The sequence below is a fragment of the Artibeus jamaicensis genome, unplaced genomic scaffold (genome assembly GCF_021234435.1).
Source record: "Artibeus jamaicensis isolate MK-2021 breed Jamaican fruit bat unplaced genomic scaffold, CSHL_Jam_final contig_354, whole genome shotgun sequence".
Classification (NCBI taxonomy): Eukaryota; Metazoa; Chordata; class Mammalia; order Chiroptera; family Phyllostomidae; genus Artibeus; species Artibeus jamaicensis.
In genome coordinates, this window is record NW_026521803.1 from 12,084,755 (window position 1) to 12,104,532 (window position 19,778).

The 19,778-nt window shown below is 43.1% G+C and overlaps 1 protein-coding gene across 4 annotated transcripts in view; it reads right to left on the bottom strand.

Annotated features, from left to right (window-relative positions):
• KCTD1 (potassium channel tetramerization domain containing 1) overlaps positions 1–19,778 on the bottom strand; it is a 187,824-nt gene that overhangs the window by 37,585 nt on the left and 130,461 nt on the right. For all 4 annotated transcript variants that reach the window (XM_037127849.2, XM_037127850.2, XM_053664357.1 and 1 more), the window contains exon 2: positions 11,462–11,640. In XM_037127849.2, coding sequence (XP_036983744.2) covers positions 11,462–11,640 — 179 coding nt within the window. The remainder of the gene's footprint in view (positions 1–11,461; positions 11,641–19,778) is intronic.

A 19,778-nucleotide genomic window follows, 5' to 3' on the forward strand; every position in this document is an offset into this window, starting at 1 on the left:
AGTGTTCTCATCTGCTGTAAGCGAAGGTCAATCACAGCCCCCACCTAATAGGCTACTTAAATGAAAACACGGATGATGCCCCCGAAGCAGCCTTTAAACTTGCTTTCCATTTAAATAAGTGTACTCGATTACTTGCCCTTCATTATTTTGAGGATCCGGCCTCTGTCTACAATATTATACCCCCTAATTCATTCATATGCTAAAGAAGCTTTTGGATGCCCACTCTGTGGCAGGTGCAGTTCTGGGCACCAAGAATACAAGAATGACACTAAGTGAGAAAGAGCTCTCCAGGGAGTGGGTTTCTGTCTAAGTGAGGCCAAGTCCTTGATAAGTGAGAAGTTAATAAAAATCAAGACTGTGACCCACAGTCTTGCCCTGAGTTGTGTCCCAGAAGATACCCAGAGTTGTCCCTGCTGTCACTGCTCCGCTGTCACAGGCACAGGGACAAGGTCTGCACGCTCACGGTGCCTTCACCTTCCTCCTCTCTGACTAGGAAGGGGCTAAGGGTAAACCAGCCTGTCTATCGCTGGCCTCCGAGGAACTTCTGTCTGCACTGATTTCAACATCTTTTAATTTTACTTTAGTTAAGACCAAATATAACATCACTGACCAACAAATGAAACTTTAAAGGGTATGTACCAGTATTACGGTTAATATACTAGTGAGGTGACGGGAAGATGATCTGACCTTGAGTTGTCCCACGTCTGTGGCCCAGAGAGTAAACTTCATCACATATTTCCCTCCCACTGAAATGCAGGGTGAATGTATATGGATATACTCATCTGTATTTGCCACACATTAGGTAACAGGAGGTGAATAATAAAACTCAGAACAGGCAATGGACCATAAATTAAGGATGATCTGTAATACTGAAGTGACAAAAACCTGCTTCTAAATTTAAACTAAAATGTAAACTAGATTTTTGTCTTGAAAATATAGATGAACAAATAAAGATGTTTCTTGAAAAAGCAAAAGAATAAAATTATCTTTAGTCTTACAATAAGGGCAGACCATATCCCAGAGTGGGCCTATTTCTTCTGTTATTTTTCTCACTTCCTACTTCACTTGATACTAATTCAAACATTGTTAATTGATTGTTCGCTTGTTGATTATCTGTCTTCCCCCTCTCCCAAGGAAGCTACAGGAGAGCAAAGACTCGTGTTGGCTAGTATATGCCCTAGCTGATGGGGCACGTCGAAATCACCTGAATGAATGAAGGGACGTTAACAGGGAAAAGCTACAGGCACTGGAGTATGGCTGCACTTTCCTTTGAATTATGCTCTGTGACACGACTTCATGAGTTACATTACTTTACAAGTTAGGCCTGTTTTGCTCCCAAGTGGCAAAGGAAGTTTGCTGAATGTACCAGAAGCTCAGGAGTGTTTACTGAAGAACTCGCTTTTCGGCATTCAGAAAATTCAGTTTCATCATTTTAAAAAAAGGCTTTTGAAGCTGGTTTCACTTACTCTTCGCCTATCTAGCTGAGGAGCAATTTTAGGAAAGCAATATTGCCAGATGAAGAAACAGGGAAGAGAGCAACATTTCTCCTACGACCCTGAAGAAACTTTCCATTTTTCATTTGCTAGGGGATTTTCCTCCTTTTAAATCCCTTTGTAAACTAGTTTTTTATTTTTATTTTTATTTTTAAAAAATATTTTATTTATTTATTTTTCGAGAGAGGGGAAGGGAAGGAGAAAGAGTGGGAGAGAAACATCAACGTGTGGTTGCCTCTCATGAGTCCCCTGCTGGGAACTGGCCTGCAACCCAGGCATGTGCCCTGACTGGGAATTGAACCGCGATACTCTGGTTCGCAGGCCTGCGCTCAATCCACTGAGCTACACCAGCCAGGGCTGTAAACTAGTTTTTTAAAAGATTAACCAATCTTACCAATCAAAATTGTTCACCATTAGTCACACTGTCCTGATTTTACGCATTTCCATAGACGTTTTCCCAGCCACAAGGACACACTTTCTCTGTCCACACGTGTGGCGACTGTAGCCCTCAGGTTGACTTCTACTCATCTACAAACCCTGAAACCCATTCTGGGACTTGTTCGCTTGACATATACATTGACAGAGCATCATGAATTATAAATCACGATGATCAAAGGAACGGGTTAGAACTAAAAGCTTTCTATTCAGTGTCATGCAATCATTCTGAATGAAAGCTCAAGGAACTGTCTGGCAACTAGGATGCATTTATTTTTTGGCTTTTTTGTTGAGAATCTGAAACATGGGTCTGATGCTGCTGGGCTCACGTCTGGGGATGGTACTGTGACACTGGAACTGTGAAGTCCCACAGTCACAGCATAGAATCGCCAGCCCTAGCATAGGATCACAGAAAACTCCCTGGGTTGGCCCGCAGTGGTGCTGTGGAAACCCCGACGTTAGAATTCAGTGGTCCTGAGAGTGTGCGCGCGGATCCCTCAATAAATCCTGCTCTCATCCAACCTTCCTCTCAGGCGGGATGGCTGACACAGCAGAGGGAAGCAGGAGCCAGAGCTCTGCTGGGAGAGTGTCTCCATCCCCCAGTTCCCACTGCACACACCACACCCCTTGGGTGGCCATGGGTGTCGACGGCAAGGCTGAGTCTCTTGAGTTTTGCAATTACTTCCATATGAGAGTGTGCTTAGTAACTCTGCTGCTATTTAGGAGAGACCAATTTGGCATCTTCTACTTATGTGGGAGTTAACTCATGTACCCGGTTGAAAATACACAAAAGCTCTGTCCAGCAGTCAGATGGATGGCTCAGGATTGTAACATGAGGTCTTGTTTTTCATCTCTGGGTCACTGGCTGGCAGTCAGCTCTTTTACCTGAGACCCCTGTCTCATTACCACCCAACAGGCCTAGTTAATTAGGAGTATCAGTCCACTTCCTGTTTTTGAAAAGCCCACCATCAGTATAACTGTTATTAATACTGATTTTGTTCGAGGTGACAGCAGAGGATAAAACAGACCTAACTTTGAGGTCTGACTTGTGCCTACTTTTAAGGCGGTCATAAAATGTGTCTTCAATATCACATGCACATTTGGCTCCAAAGATATTTCAGAGTGTTAACAGTATATTTTAAGAAGGCCATGTAACTTGGTACCAATATTAATTACTTATGACAAATTATTTAGATTTTTTGTTAACAATGATTTCTGAATCAAATATAATAAGCTCTGTCCTTAAAATTTGCAGGGCCAGGTCAGGAGAGTACAAGTGAGACCCAGCTCCCATGTCTTCATATTTATGACTTTTAATCAAGCTGTTAAATAAAATACATTTTATCTTCTTTGCATATCCAGTCAAAATCCCTTTATGAGGGAAATATGTTTTTCTTGACTTTTTGTTTTACTTATTTAATGTAAAATTATTGCAGATCTGAGCTGAATATTCTTCCTGGTGATTACAATTCAAAACAGGAATCAAAACTGGAGACTCGAGGCCCCTTGGTAAGGGAACAGCATTCACCCTCAGGGCGGGGCGCCTGTCTCAAAATCACTGCCAAAGATGGCTTCACATTTGACACAGAAGACTGATAAAGACAGGACACGTCACTAATATACGCAAAACTTCAGTTAATGTCAAAATTTCAGTCCCGTAAGCTAAAAAATACCTGATGATGGACGTGAGTAACAATGTGAGTGGTTAACCTTGTTGTGAGTTAAAGAAAGTCAACTTGCTTAAGTGAATTCCTGCTCAGTCAGGCCTTACAAGCCAAAACAGCACACAGGTGCACACACAGTAGACCCAGGTAACTGTGGTAATTAAAGAAATGAAGATCCAGGTATTTTATTTTGGTGGAATGGCTATTAGTATATCAATGAAATATTTTTTAAGGAAGAGGCCTATATTCGTTTGGAGAAACCATATACTTTACTGTTGTTCAAAGCCAGGTGGTGAAAATCAGGATCTCTTAGGAAAATTGCAGAGCTTCCTATTTTATTTGTTTGGGGCAGGGTCTCATGTGGCCTTTTAATGCTCCTGATGTTTAGCCACATGGTTCATCGTACCACTTCCTGGGGATGGCATTCTACGATGGTCTTTAGCCAGGAGGGGAGTAATAGAGACAGAATAAAAGAATCACAGTATTTCAAAATGGACTAAAGGCTATTTGCAGGGCCTTTGAAGTTACATATTTTAAGATCATGCATTATAAACAAATTAGTACTTTTATACTACAAGTCTCTCCTTGAAATCCTAGAAAATGGAGCTGAGGAAAAGCCCTCCTCCCCCCTGGGCTACACCAAGGAAAGGGTGGGTGAGAGGAACCAGGGTGCTGCTGGGGGGGTGGGATGGGGCAGGGAATGCTCCTGGCAGGTGAGAGGGCTCACAGTACCTGGAATCTAGAGAACCGGAACTGGAGACTCTGTAATTCTGTGTTCATGGGCATTCTAGTGTCCTAGGCTTTATTCCAAAAGGGCTGCTGATATGCAGGAGCTTTTCCCAGAAGTTGGTAGGAGCACCTGGTATCTATGGGGCAGTACGAAGAACTATTTCTTTTCTGTAACTTTTTAAAAAGATTTTTATTTATTTATCTTTAGAAGGGAAGGGAAGGAGAGAGGGAGAGAAATATCAATGTATGGTTGCTAGGAACTGGCCTGCAACCCAGGCATGTGCCCTGGCTAGGAATTGAACCATGATCCTTTGGTTCACAGGCCCGTGCTCAATCCACTGAGCTACACCATCCAGGGCTTCTTTTCTGTAACTTTGCATGTGGGTCCCATGAAACTGATGGTTGCTTTGAAATAGATATTAAATTACTTACAAAAATAAAAACTAGACTTCCACCAAGATGGAGGCATAGGTGGAAGCACTGTGCCTTCTCACACAACCAAGTTTAAAAACAACAAAATTTTAGCAACAAAAACACAGCCAAATCACAGAAAATTGAACTACACAGAAGTCTGACAGCAATGAACCCTTCAGCCAAACCAGTAAGAGGGGCAGAGCCAGCAGTAGAGTGGGGTCAGGCAGGAAAGATCCACCAGACCGACCTGGGCGCCCGACCCAGGCACGCTGGCAGTCATGGGCGGATCCCAGGTGTGGAGTAGTGGGCGGACACCCTGTGGGCGCAAGGCGGTGGACTCACTAAGGGCTGACTATGGTCACACATTCATGCACAGGTAAACTGGTGAAGGGGCGAGTGGTGAGACAGACCGTGCAGGCCCCAGTTGCAGGAAGTGGCAGAGGGGACCCCCATTGTCCCTCTCTGACCCCGCCCCCATATACAGCATCACAAACCAGCGACTTGGGTGGCCCCACCCTGGTGAACATCTAAGGCTCTGCTCCTTATACATAATAGGCATGAACAGATCAAAACATGGCTCCAGAACAACTCCGATAAATCTAAGCAATGAAGAAACAGCCAAACTTTCAGATGCACAGTTCAAAACACTGGTGATCAGGATGCTCACAGAACTGGTTGATTTTAGTCACAAATTAGAGGAACATATGAAGGCTAAACTAATTGAAATGAAGGGAAATGCACAGGAAACCAATAGTAATGGAAAGGACACTGGGACTCAAATCAAAGGAGTGGACCAGAAAGAGGAAAAAAATGACCAAACAGAAAAGGATGAAGAAACAAGAATTCAAAAAAATGAGGAGAGGCTTAGGAACCTCCAGGAGATCTTTAAACACTCCAACAACCGAATTATAGGGGTACCAGAAGGTGAAGAGAAACAGCCACAAGTGGAACACATATTTGACCAAATAATAAAGCAGAACTTCCCCAATCTGGCAAAGGAAATAGACTTCCAGGAAATCCAGGAAGCTCAGAGAGTCCCAAAGAAGTTGGACCCAAGAAGGAACACACCAAGGCACATCATCATTACATTAGCCAAGATTAAAATGAAGGAGAGAATCCTAGAAGCAGCAAGAGATAAGGGGACAATCACCTACAAAGGAGTTCCTATCAGACTGTCGGCTGATTTCTCAAAAGAGACATTACAGGCAAGAAGGGGCTGGAAAGAAGTATTCCAAGCCATGAAAACCAAAGACCTACAACCAAGATTGCTCTATCCAGCAAAACTTTCATTTAGAATGGAAGGACAGAGAAAGTGCTTCTCAGATAAGATCAAATTCAAGAAGTTCATCATCACTAAGTTCTTATTATATGAAATGTTAAAGGGACTTACCTAAGAAAAAGAAGATAAAAAAGATGAACAGTGAAAGGACAGCAAACTCACAGTTATTAAGAACCACACCTAAAACAAAAGCAAACTAAGAAGACAGCTAGATCAGGAGCAGAACCATAGAAATGAAGATCACATGGAGGGTTAGCAACAGGGGAGTGGGAGAAGGAGAAGGGGAGAGAAGGTACAGAAAATAAGTAGCATAGACAGTAGGTAGAAAATAGACAGGGGGAAGGGTAAGAAGAGTAGGGGAAATACAGAATCTAAAGAACTTCATGAACTAAAGGGGGGAGAATGGTGGGGGAGGGGTGTGCAGGGTGGAGGGGAACGGAAGAGGGGAAACAGAACAACTGTAATGGCATAATCAATAAAATATATTTTTAAAAAAACTAAAAAACATAAAAACCCAAGAGGGAGCAAGGCAACACAGCAGTCAATTCAATATCTAAACCAGCATCACCTGTTTCAAAAACAAGTCTTGACATATGTTTAAAAATATCTCCTAACGATAAAGATCATCTTGGAATGGCTGAGCAGCTCTGTGACACATGGGGGCATTTAAGATAAGGTGCCAGAAGGTGCAGGTGAGGAATCCCTGAGCCTGTAGTAATTCAAGCAAGACTCCAGAAGTAAGGCTGTTTCCACCATCTAGGATATGAGTGAATGAAATATATTTGGAATTTGGAAGGCAATTTTAAAAGAAGTAATTGCTGAGTTTGGCAGAAGATTGAGTATAAATGCAATAATCTCTTTGGTATGACCATGGAGTGCTTTTTGTAATCAAATTTAATCTTCCCGATCACCTTTTGTTAAGGCATATTTGTGTTGACTTTACAAGAGAGAAGACAGTCGCTCAGAAATTGGGCCCTTCTGTGGCCAAACAACTATTGGATAAATGGCAGCATCAACACTCAAAGACAGGGCTGATGAGCTACAAGTTGTTTTTGATGTTGCTCCTGTGATACTGTGACCCACTGGTGACAAGGCTGCACAGGGGAAGGTTGGGGAAAGAAGATGAACAAGTTGATCTTTTCTAATTAAGTTGGTGAAAGAAAGATTTAATATATGATGCACAAGTATCAGGTTGGGGGGGCAGGTAGAATTAATTTGATTTGTTAAAAATCTGTGTAGTTTAACACTGTCCAACAGAAAAAAAAGTGAGACACTTACATAATTTTGTTTTTCAGTAGCCACATTAAAAAGTAAATAGAAGCCCTGGCTGGTGTGGCACAGTGGATTGACTGCCAGCCTGCAAACCAAAGAGTCACTGGTTTGATTCCCAGTCAGGGCACATGCCTGGGTTGCAGGCCAGGTCCCCAGTAGGCAGCATGCAAGATGCAACCACACATTGATGTTTCTCTCCCTCTCTCCTTCCCTTCCTCTCTCTCTAAAAGTAAATAAATAATATCTTTTTTAAAAAGTAAAAAGAAACAAGTGAAATTAATTTTAATGACATTTTATTTAACTTAATATGTTATTATTCCAACAGGAGATCAATATAAAAATGATTAGAATAGTCTACATTTTGGGGTACTCTTTAAAATTCACACTTAGAGGATGTTTTGCACATTTTGCACTTAGAGGACATTTTGGTTTGAACCAGCCACATTTCCAATGATCATCACAGGCATGTGGCCAGTGGCTGCCACGAGGCAACCCAGATACCAAGTACTGAGATTGAAGATATCTTGGGGTGTGGCTGATAAGCGACAAAAAGTAGACTCTTAGAAATACCCATGAAAAAATACCCACGTGGGGAAAATAACCATGGAGAGGAGGCCAGAGAAAGATTCTCCCAGTGAGACACTATTCAAGGTCTTTAATAATATGGAGCACCAAAGTGATTAAAGTGGCAAATTATTTCAGAGAAAGGAACTGAATAAACCTCTAACCCCTGCCAATGGGCCAAATGATACCTGGGAGCTTCCCAAAGGCTTAAACCCCTGTGGGGCCTTAGTCCGTGGAAAGACACCCACTCGGCTACAGTGAGCACTAGAAAACCTACTGCTTACATCACAGGCAAATGGCATCATTATTAACTTCCCTCCTGGATTAGAGTTTAAAAATCAGACTGAAGCAGGACTTCCGGCCAACATGGAGGCGTAGGTAGAAACACTGTGCCTCCTCACATAACCAAGTTTAAAGACAACAAAGTTTTAGTAACAAAAACGCAGCCAAAACATAGAAAATTAAACTGTACTGAAGTCTGACAACAAGAACCGTTCATCCAGACCAGTAAGAGGGGCGGAGTCAGTGACTGGCAGAGCAGGGTCAGGCAGGAAAAATCTTTGGGACCAACACAGGAGTGCAAGGCAGTTGGTGGATACCAGGCGTGGGGTGGCAACGGGTGAACCCAGCCTGGCGCAGGGCAGCAGGCTGACCGTGGTCATGCATTTGAGTGCAGATAAACCAAGTGAAGGAGTGAACAGTGAGACAGACCGCTCAGGCTAGGGCCCCAGCGACGGGAATTAGAGCCTGAAAGCATCAATTGAAAAGACTTTTGGGGTCAAGGTGCCGGGAGAGTTCGTTGGAGAGACCTACAGGGTCCTGGAGGGTACACAAGCCCACATACCGGGGAACCAGCATCAGAAAGGCCCAATTTGCTTGTGGGAAGCAGCAGAGGAAACAGAAATCTGAAAGAGAGTGCAGAAAAAACGCCATTGCCCCTTTCTGACCCCGCCCCACATACAGCATCATAACCCAGAGACCTGGGTTGCCCCGCCTTGGTGAACACCTAAGGCTCCGCCCCTCATACATAACAGGTGCAAACAGACCAAAACATTGTGGCTCAAGAACAACTCAAAGCCCCAGAATCAATAATTCTATGCGACCAAGAGATAGTCAAACTTTCAGATGCACAGTTTAAAACACTGGTGATCAGGATGCTCACAGAACTGGTTGATTTTAGTCACAAATTAGAGGGACCAGTGAAGGCTAAACTAATTATAATGAGTGGGAATGCACAGGAAACCAATAGTGATGGAAAGAAAATTGGGACTCAAATCAAGGGAGCAGACCAGAAGGAAGGAAAAACTGACCAAACAGAAAAATATATGAAGAAACAAGAATTCAAAAAAATGAGGAGAGGCTTAGGAACCTCCAGGACATCTTTAAACGTTCCGACATCCAAATTATAGGGGTACCAGAAGGGGAAGAGGAACAGCCACGAGTGGAAAACTTATTTGAACAAATAATAAAGCAGAACTTCCCCAATCTGGCAAAGGAAATAGACTTCCAGGAAATCCAGGAAGCTCAGAGAGTCCCAAAGAAGTTGGACCCAAGAAGGAACACACCAAGGCACATCATAATTACATTAGCCAAGATTAAAATGCAGGAGAGAATCCTAGAAGCAGCAAGAGATAAGGAGACAGTCACCTACAAAGGAGTTCCTATCAGACTGTCAGCTGATTTCTCAAAAGAGACATTACAGGCAAGAAGGGGCTGGAAAGAAGTACTCCAAGTCATGAAATCCAAAGACCTACATCCAAGATTGATCTATCCAGCAAAGCTATCATTTAGAATGAAAGGACAGATAAAGTGCTTCTCAGATAAGATCAAATTCAAGGAGTTCATCATCACCAAGCCCTTATTATATGAAATGTTAAAGGGACTTATCTAAGAAAAAGATAAAAAAGATGAACAGTGGAAGGACAGCAAACTCACAGTTATTAACAACCACAGCTAAAACAAAAGCAAACTAAGAGGACAGCTAGAACAGGAGCAGAACCATAGAAATGAAGATCACATGGAGGGTTAGCAACAGGGGAGTGGGAGGAGGAGAAAGGGGGAGAAAGTACAGAGAATAAATAGCATAGACAGTAGGTAGAAAATAGATGGGGGGGCAAGAATAGCATGGGAAATATAGAATCTAAAAAACTTGTGATACATTGACATAAACGAAAGGGGGGAAATGGTGGGGGAGGTTTTCGCAGGGTGGAGGGGAATGAAGGGGGTGAATAGGACAACTGTAATGGCATAATCAATAAAATAGATTTTTAAAAAATCAGACCGAAGCAAAAGGCCATCAGGCCAGACCAGTGAATTTTTCTGAGATGAGGATTTGCTTGTTGATTATTATGTATGTTTTGTGACTTGCCCACCAGAATTAAGTGTTTGTCTGAAGAGACACGCCGATTTTCTATTATTGACGCTGCTTTGGCAGAAGGTTAGAAGAAATGCAAATAGACATTTTTTTAAAAAGGTCACTACTTATACAATAATACTCTTGAGAAATACAACTATTGTGTAATATGATTTTGTAGACCCACCACAATGATCTCAGGTTAAGGTGGGGACTCAATAACATTAAGTGACTGACATTATCATTTCATTTGCAAATATTAGTTATTTTGGATAATAGTGAGGTTAACTAAACAAAAATACCAGTTTTTGTGCAGTTATCAAGATGACAGTAATTTTTAAGTCACTGCTATCTACACAAGCTGTAAACCATCTGACATTTTGTAAGAGAGACTTAAAAATGAAGTGGTGCCTTCCGGAACCTCAAGTGGTATGTTTCCATTTCACCTGAGCAGACAGAGAGAAGTCCCCTTTTTCCTGACATCAGCCCACAGGAGTTTGTGCCCACTCCCCTGTGCACCAGAGGAGCCGGTGAGGATAAATTCCCTTACAGGACCTGGGCATAGCCCCCAATCTAGGCAGGGCCAGGCGGCTGTCCCAGCAGGGGACCAAAGTGAACTGTTCCCATGGAACTCCTTCACCAGCGGCAGGGTGGGGTCACGGAAGGACCTGGCTCAGAAGCACAGTGTATACTGCCTATTTGTAAATCACCCCTCCTTCATATATTTTCTATATTTACTTATGGGCCTTGAACTCTCATAAGTTCCATTGTTCTTCTTTTTTTTTTTTTAAACAAGACTATCTGGGCTTCCTGAACTTTTGCATACTGTTCTAAATATACTGCCTCACTGATAACAGTCCTTTTTATTTTCTTCCCCTAGTTCATAAGTTGGTAGGACAAGTGATCACCTATAAAACTGAAAACTGAGAAGCAGGTACATTGTAGAAGAGGAGGACAGAGGAAAGGTCCAGGGCAGAAACCACCGTTCTTTTTGTACTGCACTAAAAAATGTGAAGATCTTTGCAGACTGAAATAGCACAGACCTCCATCCTCACGTGATGTTTCTACGTATCCTTGACTAAGCTGTGCGTCAAGCCCTGATGCGCAGAAGGTTTATAGCACGTCTGAGGGCAGCCTCCAGAGCAGGGTGGCCCGCATTGTGCTTTCATGTCCTTACCCCGCCCGGGGCCAGGCCAAGCTGCTATGCTGGTCAAAGGAGAAACAGTTAGATCATCAAACATATGCGTTTCTGAGTTACCTTGATTCAGGGTATTTGGTGAGGGTGGCCAGGCTGCTGGTGTACATGTGGCCGCCCACATCGATGTGGACGGGCGCATTGGATTTCGTGAGTTGTGCTGGAGTAGGAATGCCTTGGTTGTTCAGTGGAGATGCAGGAGATCTAGTGATCAGAGGTCTTGACATATTGGGCCGACTGTCCTACAGAGAGAGAAGCAAGTTAGACACGTTTTCCTTTTTTAGTGGAGAGAAAGGAAACACATACATCATAAAGAATAAGCCAGTGACTAGAGCTGATGACACGCACTAGGCAATAAAACCAGCAAGCTCAGTTTTGTTATAATGAATGTCGGAAAAACAAATTTGGTAACAAAGGAAAAACTTCCTATGCTCAGAGTCAAGGAGTAGAACTAATGTTCATTTCAGATCATTCTGAGCACTATGACAAATTTTACTCATGAATTCTCGCATTTAGCAACTGGCAAGTGGCATGTGGAGAAGCATTACTCATTCCAAATGAAAAGCTGATCAACATTTAAAACAAAACAAATCTAAATAAAGTATGTATGCTTTATCTTTCTCTTTGAAAATGCCTTAAATGTGATGCAGTTGAGGTTAATATAGAGTTTTCAACACCTGTGTTCTACAAAATGTTTTCTTCAATTGCTGTTTTTCAAATCAAGACAAAGAGGGCATGGCTGGTTTACCCATTAGCTCACATACTCAAAGCAACCTTGTAAATACGTACCATAAGTTTATCTGTCAACAGATGAAAAAAACCTACCCACGCTCCATCATTTGTTCCCTGTTAAGGGTGTGGATGTGGGGATGCTTTGAAAAAGTGTACAACAGCCCTTCCTGTTTGTGGTCTCACTTTCCACAGTTTCAGTGACCCACAGCCAACGGCAGTCCAAAAATATAAAACAAAAAATTCTAGAAAGAAGCCCTGGCTGGTGTGGCTCAGTGGATTGAGCGCGGGCCTGGGAACCAAGCAACCATGGTTCGATTCCCAGTCAGGGCACATGCCTGGGTTGCAGGCCAGTTCTCTCCCTCTCTCCTTCCTTTCCCCTCTAAAGATAAATAAATAAAATCTTAAAAAAAAATTCTAGAAAGAAACTGTTCATAAGTTTTAAATTGTGCGCCATCGAGAGTAGCATGATGAAATCTCTCTCCAACCCGCAGTGTGGCACACAGGATGAACCATCGCTTTGTCCAGTTTATCTACCCTGTAGATACTCCCTACCCATGAGTCGCTTTACCGGGTAGTCTCAGTTACCAGATAGACTGTCGCAGTATGGCAGCACTTGTGTTCAAGTAACCCTATTTTATTTAATGGCCTTGAAGGACAAGAATAGCTTAAACTTTATTAACATGTACAGAAGAAAAAACACGGTATATATAGGGTTCTATATACAGTACTACATTCAACTTCAGGCGTCCCCTATGGCTAAGGGGACTACTGTACGCTCCAATGATAAGGATGTGCTTACAAGACCCAAGCAAGCTGTTCTTCTGTACCAGCTTCTTGAAGGAATCAAATTCCCCAGGTGCCGTGGGGGCAGATGTCGATTCGGCAGGTTTAGTTCTACAGGCAAAGGTACAATGTGGACAGTGGAGGAGATCCATGGTGGCAGCAAGAACATGGAGAGGAAACTGCACTCTCCGAGAAAATGAAATATTCCATCCTCTCCATGGAGACAATAGAAGTATTTCAAACACTGTCCAAACAGAGTTGATTGCTTCTAGAGCCCACACCACAGACAAGTCGAGTCAGATCTCCGGCACGTCAAGACGGCGTCACATACGTAAAGTCTACGATTGAGGAATAAGCTAAAATAGCATTTACGTTTGAATTCTGAACACCACAAGTATACCCTCAGACTCATGATGTAGCCAGGGACTGTCTTCAAACATGCAAACAATGTGTGCCCAAGCCAGTGATGAGGCACAATAAAAGGATTTTAAAACATGCCTTTGAAGGAGATTACAAAGGGGAAGTCATCTAATTTCTGTACTTACAACCCAGCATGATAAAGTATAAATTTGCAAAACATCATAGATTTTATGATCTGAAACTGTGTTAGGAGTTACCTGGGGCATGACTGTGAGACTACTTAGCATTAACCACATGTCCGGGCAGGACGGCAGAGGCCCATGCTTTCCGGAACCGGGAATCTAGCTGGGAGCCGAGTGGTGACTGGGCCTTTCCCTACATGTCCACCACCTGTGTGGTGCTGGTCGCCACGCTGAATTAAACAGAGCCCAGGAGCAGTTACAGAGGAAGAGTGGATGTTTTGTTTCTTAAATCGAGTGGTGGGTTTGTGGGTGTTCACTAATTATTCTTTATCTGTTCCTAAATATTTTCAATAATGCAAAACACATATTAAGAAACCCAAAAGGAAGTTTGTAACACAGAGAAGTTAAAGAGGTATTGAGGAGGGGGAAAAACTAAAACAAAGATGTAGTTGGCAGGAAATAAAAAAGTTAAAGCATGGAAATATTAAAAGCAGCATTTTAAAATCGGGGTGACGGAAAACACATCTTTCCTTTGAAAGTGCAACCATGTGACCTCTACTTTTAAGAGATGCATACTCCCTAACTTCCTTTCAGAAAATGATTTCCTGGCTTGCGATTCCCCCAACCCCTCCCTGTTATAATTCGGCCCATCACAGCCCACTGCAGTGTCTGTAATAGTTTTTCAATTGGACACATTCTCTATCCTGCCGGAGGGTGCCTGGGCGAAAATGGACAGATTTGCAGGGTTAATATTGCAGTTCGACTGTGACCTCATTCCACACAGCTCTAACACTGCGAGGTCTATCCAGGAGGAGGAAAAGAAGCATAACTGATTGGTTGAAGGATTCCAGATTTCTCAGACTGTATACCATTTACATTGTAAATCATAAATGTATGGATGTTACTAAATTTAAGATCAAGCCAGCGTTTCTTTAGCTGGGACTGGGGAGGGGAGTTAACCCCTGAGGGCAAGGAGGGCCCTTCCTGAATGGCTGGGCTCAGGCTGCCCAGGTCTCTGGTGAGCCCAGGCAGCTCTTCCCAAGCCCCTTTCCATTCTGAAAGCTTTTCCTGTTCTGTATTGTCCCCTTAGTTAAGATCACTTCTAAGGCATTAACTGGTATTAACTAAAGGAGTCGATTTTCATTCAGTACGTTCTGTACTGGTGCAGGCTGAAAGCACTTTTAAAATCCACAGGCTGAGGTTGGGGAGGGATACCTGGGGCTGGGAGGTCATGGTGCATGCAAGAGGCTACGCAGTATCTACTGCGTCTACTGCAGTTGATTTAGGTAACGCTTTTGGCAACCCCCATCCTTCACCTGTGACTGGAGCTGACGCTTTCTCTTCATCTGGACATGAGGATGGGACGCCTTTCCCGGTGGCAGCCATCTCCCTACCAGCCTGGGGATGAGGCCAATGCTCAGAAGGGCTGGCTGAGAGCAGGAGAGAGCTGGGTTCTCACTGACATTGTGGGGACACCAGATCAACCAACTCCGAGCCTCCTACCTCAAGGTTTCTGTTACTTGGGAAAATAAATTTATTTTATTTATTTTTTTTAAACTTTTTTTTATTGATTATGGCATTACATTTGTTCTATTTCCCCTCCTCTGTTCCCCTCCACCCTGCACACCCCTCCCCCACCATTCCCCCCCTTTAGTTCATGAACACGTGTCTCAAGTTCTTTAGATTCTATATTTCCCCTACTATTCTTGCCCTCCCCCCTATCTATTTTCTACCTACTGTCTATGCTACTTATTTTCTGTACCTTCTCCCCCCTTCTCCTTCTCCCATTCCCTTGTTGCTAACCCTCCATGTGATCTTCATTTCTATGGTTCACTCCTGATCTAGCTGTCCTCTTAGTTTGCTTTTGTTTTAGGTGTGGTTGTTAATAACTGTGAGTTTGTTGTCCTTTCACTGTTCATCTTTTTTATCTTCTTTTTCTTAGATAAGTCCCTTTAACATTTCATATAGTAAGGGCTTGGTGATGATGAACTCCTTGAATTTGATCTTATCTGAGAAGCACTTTATCTGTCCTTCTATTCTAAATGAAAGCTTTGCTGGATAGAGCAATCTTGGGTGTCTTTGGATTTCATGACTTGGAATACTTCTTTCCAGCCCCTTCTGGCCTGTAAGGTCTCTTCTGAGAAATCAGCTGACAGTCTGATGGGCACTCCTTTGTAGGTGACTGTCCCCTTATCTCTTGTTGCTTCTAGAATTCTCTCTTTCATTTTAATCTTGGCCAATGTAATGATGATGTGCCTTGGTGTGTTCCTTCTTGGGTCCAACTTCTTTGGGACTCTCTGAGCTTCCTGGATTTCCTGGAAGTCTATTTCCTTTGCCAGATTGGGGAAGTTCTGCTTTATTATTTGTTCAAATAAGTGTTCCACTCGTGGCTGTTCCTCTTCTCCTTCTTGTACCCCTATAATTCGGATGTTGGAACGTTTAAAGATGTCCTGGAGGTTCCTAAGCCTCTCCTCATTTTTTTGAATTCTTGTTTCTTCATCCTTTTCTGTTTGGTCATTTTATCCTCTTTCTGGTCCACTCCTTTGATTTGAGTCCCAGTTTCCTTTCCATTACTATTGGTTTCCTGTGCATTTCCATTCATTTCAATTAGTTTAGCCTTCATATATTCCTCTAATTTGTGACTATAATCAACCAGTTCTGTGAGCATCCTGATCACCAGTGTTTTGAACTATGCATCTGAAAGTTTGGCTATTTCTGCATTGCTTAGATTTATGGGCTCTGGGGCTCTGAGTTGTTCTGGAGCCATGTTTTGATCTGTTCGTGCCCGTTATCTACGAGGAGAGGTGCCTTGGTGTTTACCGGGGCAGGGCCACCCAGGTCGCAGGTTTGTGTTGCTGTATGTGGGGGCGGGGTCAGAGCGGGAGCAATGGCGGTCCTCTCTGCTCGCCCAGTCCACCTTAGCACTCGCCCCGCCTGCTTATCCGAGCGCAAATGTGCGAGTCTGCCACCCTGTGCCAGTCGTTGGGGCCTGCAAGATCTGTCTCAACACTCGCCTCTTCACTGGTTTATCTGTGTGCAAATGCGTGACTGACTGCAGACAGCCAGCAGCGCCTCTCCCCTGGGTTCCGTCCGTAGCTAGCCCGCACCTGGGATCTGCGTGGCTGCTGCCTGTGCAGCGCCTGGATCTGTTTTGCCCAACTGACTCCGCTGCTGGGAGATGAGGCAGAATTTTCTATCATATTATCACCATTCTTCAACCCTACTTCCCCATCGGTCCTTCCCTTGAATCACTCACCCATCATCATCTCAGTTTGCATGTGCTTCATTATTACTTCTCACAAAATGAAAACCATACACTTTAACCAGGAAGGGGTGCTGATGATTTAGATGTGCACCATTACTCCTGAAGAAACAGCCTGGAGCACTGATGTGTATTCTGAAAGGTGGCTGCACAGAAGGCTGTGTCTGATGAACCCCCTTCCGAAATGGGCTCCTCACCCAGGGGAGAGGAGCCCCGCCCTAACAGTAAGCCACTCAGTTACCACCCCTTCCTTGTGCAGGTCCGTGTTCCCTCTTTCCACATTATTTATGAAAATCTCCTACATGCCAGGGAGGGATATACAACGGCAAAGATGACAGACTGGTCCTTGGCCTCACTAGGCTTGCTGTTCAGTGGGAGAGAACAAGCACCTATTACCAGGCAGGGAGGCCAGGTTTACAGTTTCTTAATCAAAGAGACAAGTAACCCGGGCTTGAGGGCAGGGAGGTGGATGGGGAAGGTCCCCTGGAAACAGTCTATATTGAGATATGACCAATGAGAAGTCCACACGCAGTGGGAAACTGGAAGCAGGATTCCAAGCACCACTGCCAAGACCCCAAAGTGGGAGAGTATACTTTTTTCCCAAGGTGGAGGGACAATGCAGGGAACAGAAGCTTGTAACATCATGGTCTGAGAATCACAGAACTGCAGTAGAACAGCAGGGATTTCAACTATGCAGTTCAATACACACATAGATTTTTTTCAATAAATACCTCTACTGTTTTTAATCTGTGGCTGGGAGTCCTCGGATGTGGGGTGCCAACTATATGCACTGAACTCCACCATTTTATATAGGGGACTTCAGCATCCTCAGATTTGGGGATCTATGGGGAGTCTGGAACCAATCCCCCATGGATACCAAGAGACAACTTAAGTTTGGGAAAGTGAAAAGTTATAATAAAATTTTTCACTGCAGAGGGGTCAGTGGTCCTTACCTACATTGTTCAAGGGTCAGTTATAAATGATAATTTACAATAAAAAACCCCACCGCAACATCCTTAAGGTCTGGAAAAGAGTAAGATGACGAGGAAGGGAGCTAACAGCCAGCTTTCTAAACAACCATCCAGCGGAACTTTCTGCAATAATGGAAAAACCTACATTTGCTGTACAGTAACCACTAGCCACCTGTGGCTCTCTGAGCACTTGAAGGGCAGCTAGTGCAACTGAAGAACTGAATTTTTAATTTTAATTTAATTAATTTAAATGTTAATTTAGGCCACCATAGATAGCTAGTGGCTGTTATGTTGGACCACCTAGTAAACTCTGCTTGGATGTTTGTTAATACACGAAGCCCGAATCATGACAAACATGAGCTTATCACTCATGTGGAAATGGAGAGAGTGGTGTTTTAGAACTGAGTCAAATGCAATGCATGCATTCCCTCTCCCCTTCTAACACTGTCTCCCTTCTCTACCGATGTTATGAAAATAAAAGAAATTAATAGTCACACAGTGAGGAAACAGAATGATGATGCACATACCACATTTGTGGATCTCACAGAGAAAGTGCTGGGAAAAGGTGCCAGACACAAAAGCACATTCTGTGTGACTCCACTCACACAAAGTAGCAGACAGGACGGTGAATGTGTGATGACAAAGCTCAGAACACTGGCCACCTGGGGCAGGGTACTGATCGGGACAGAGTAAGAAGGGGCACTCTGGAGAGCCGGGGAAGTTCTAAATCTTGATCTGGGTGGTTACACAGTTGTCTCTATATGGATACCTAAGATTTATTCACCTTTCTCCGCTAAGTTCTACTTTAAAAGAAAAATCATTCTTGGAGCTTCCAGCCAATACAGAGGCATAGTAGATATGCTTTGCTTCCTTGTACAACCAAAAGAAGGATAACAACCAATTTAAAAACAAAAAGTAACCAGAATTGCCAGAAAATCAAACTGTATGGAAGTTCAGCAACCCAGGAGTTAAAGAAAAAACATTCATCCAGATGGTAGGAGGGGTGGAGATGAGATGCCCAGAGGTGAGGGGGCATGACAAGGCTACGGCTGGTGGGCCAGATGGTCCCACATTCATATGCGGAGAAGCTGGGTGGGAGGAACAACTGGGGAATGAGAAAGACTGTGCAACCCAGGGCTTCAGTGACTATTGAGTATGGTCACAAAAAAGAAAGAAGTGAAGGCTATGCAAACAAAGAAAAATATACAGGAAACCACCAGTGAAGGGAAGAAAACCAGACTCTAATCAACAATTTGGAACAGAAGGAAGAAATAAACATTTGACCAAAATAGAATGAATAAACAAGAATTCAAAAAAAATGAGGAGAGGCTTAGGAACCTATGGGACAACTTTAAATTTTCCGACATTTGAATCATAGGGGTGCCAGAAGGAGAAGAGGAAGACCAAGAAATCGAAAACTTATTTAAAAAAATAACAAAGGAAAACTTCCCCAATCTGGTGAAGCAACTAGATATGCAAGTCTAGGAAGCCCAGAGAGGCCCAAAGAATTTGTATCCAAGGAGGAACTCACCAAGATACATCATAATTAAATTACCCATGACTGAATATAAGGAGAGAATATTAAAAGCAGCAAGAGAAAAGGGGAGAGTTACCAACAAAGGAGTTCCTATAAGACTACCAGCTGATTTCTCAGTATCAGTCGATTTCTGAAAAGAAGCCTTGCAAGCAAGAAGGGGCTGGATAGAAGTATTTGAAATCATGAGAAGCAACAAACTACATCCAAGATTACTCTACACAGCAAAGCTATAATTTAGAATGGAAGGGCAGATAAAGTGCTTCCCAGAGAAGGTCAAGTTAAAGGAGTTCATCATCACCAAGCACTTAGTATATGAAATATTAAATATTAAAGGGACTTATCTAAGAAAAAGAAGATCAAAACTATGAAAAGTGAAATGACAACTAAGTCACAACTATCAACAACTGATCCTAAAAAACATCAACAAAAACAAACTAAGCAAACAACTAGAACAGGAACAGAACCACAGAAATGGAGATCACCTGGAGGATTATCAACAGAGAAGGGGTGTGGAGAGAATGGGGGGAAAGGTACATAGAATAAGAAGCATAAA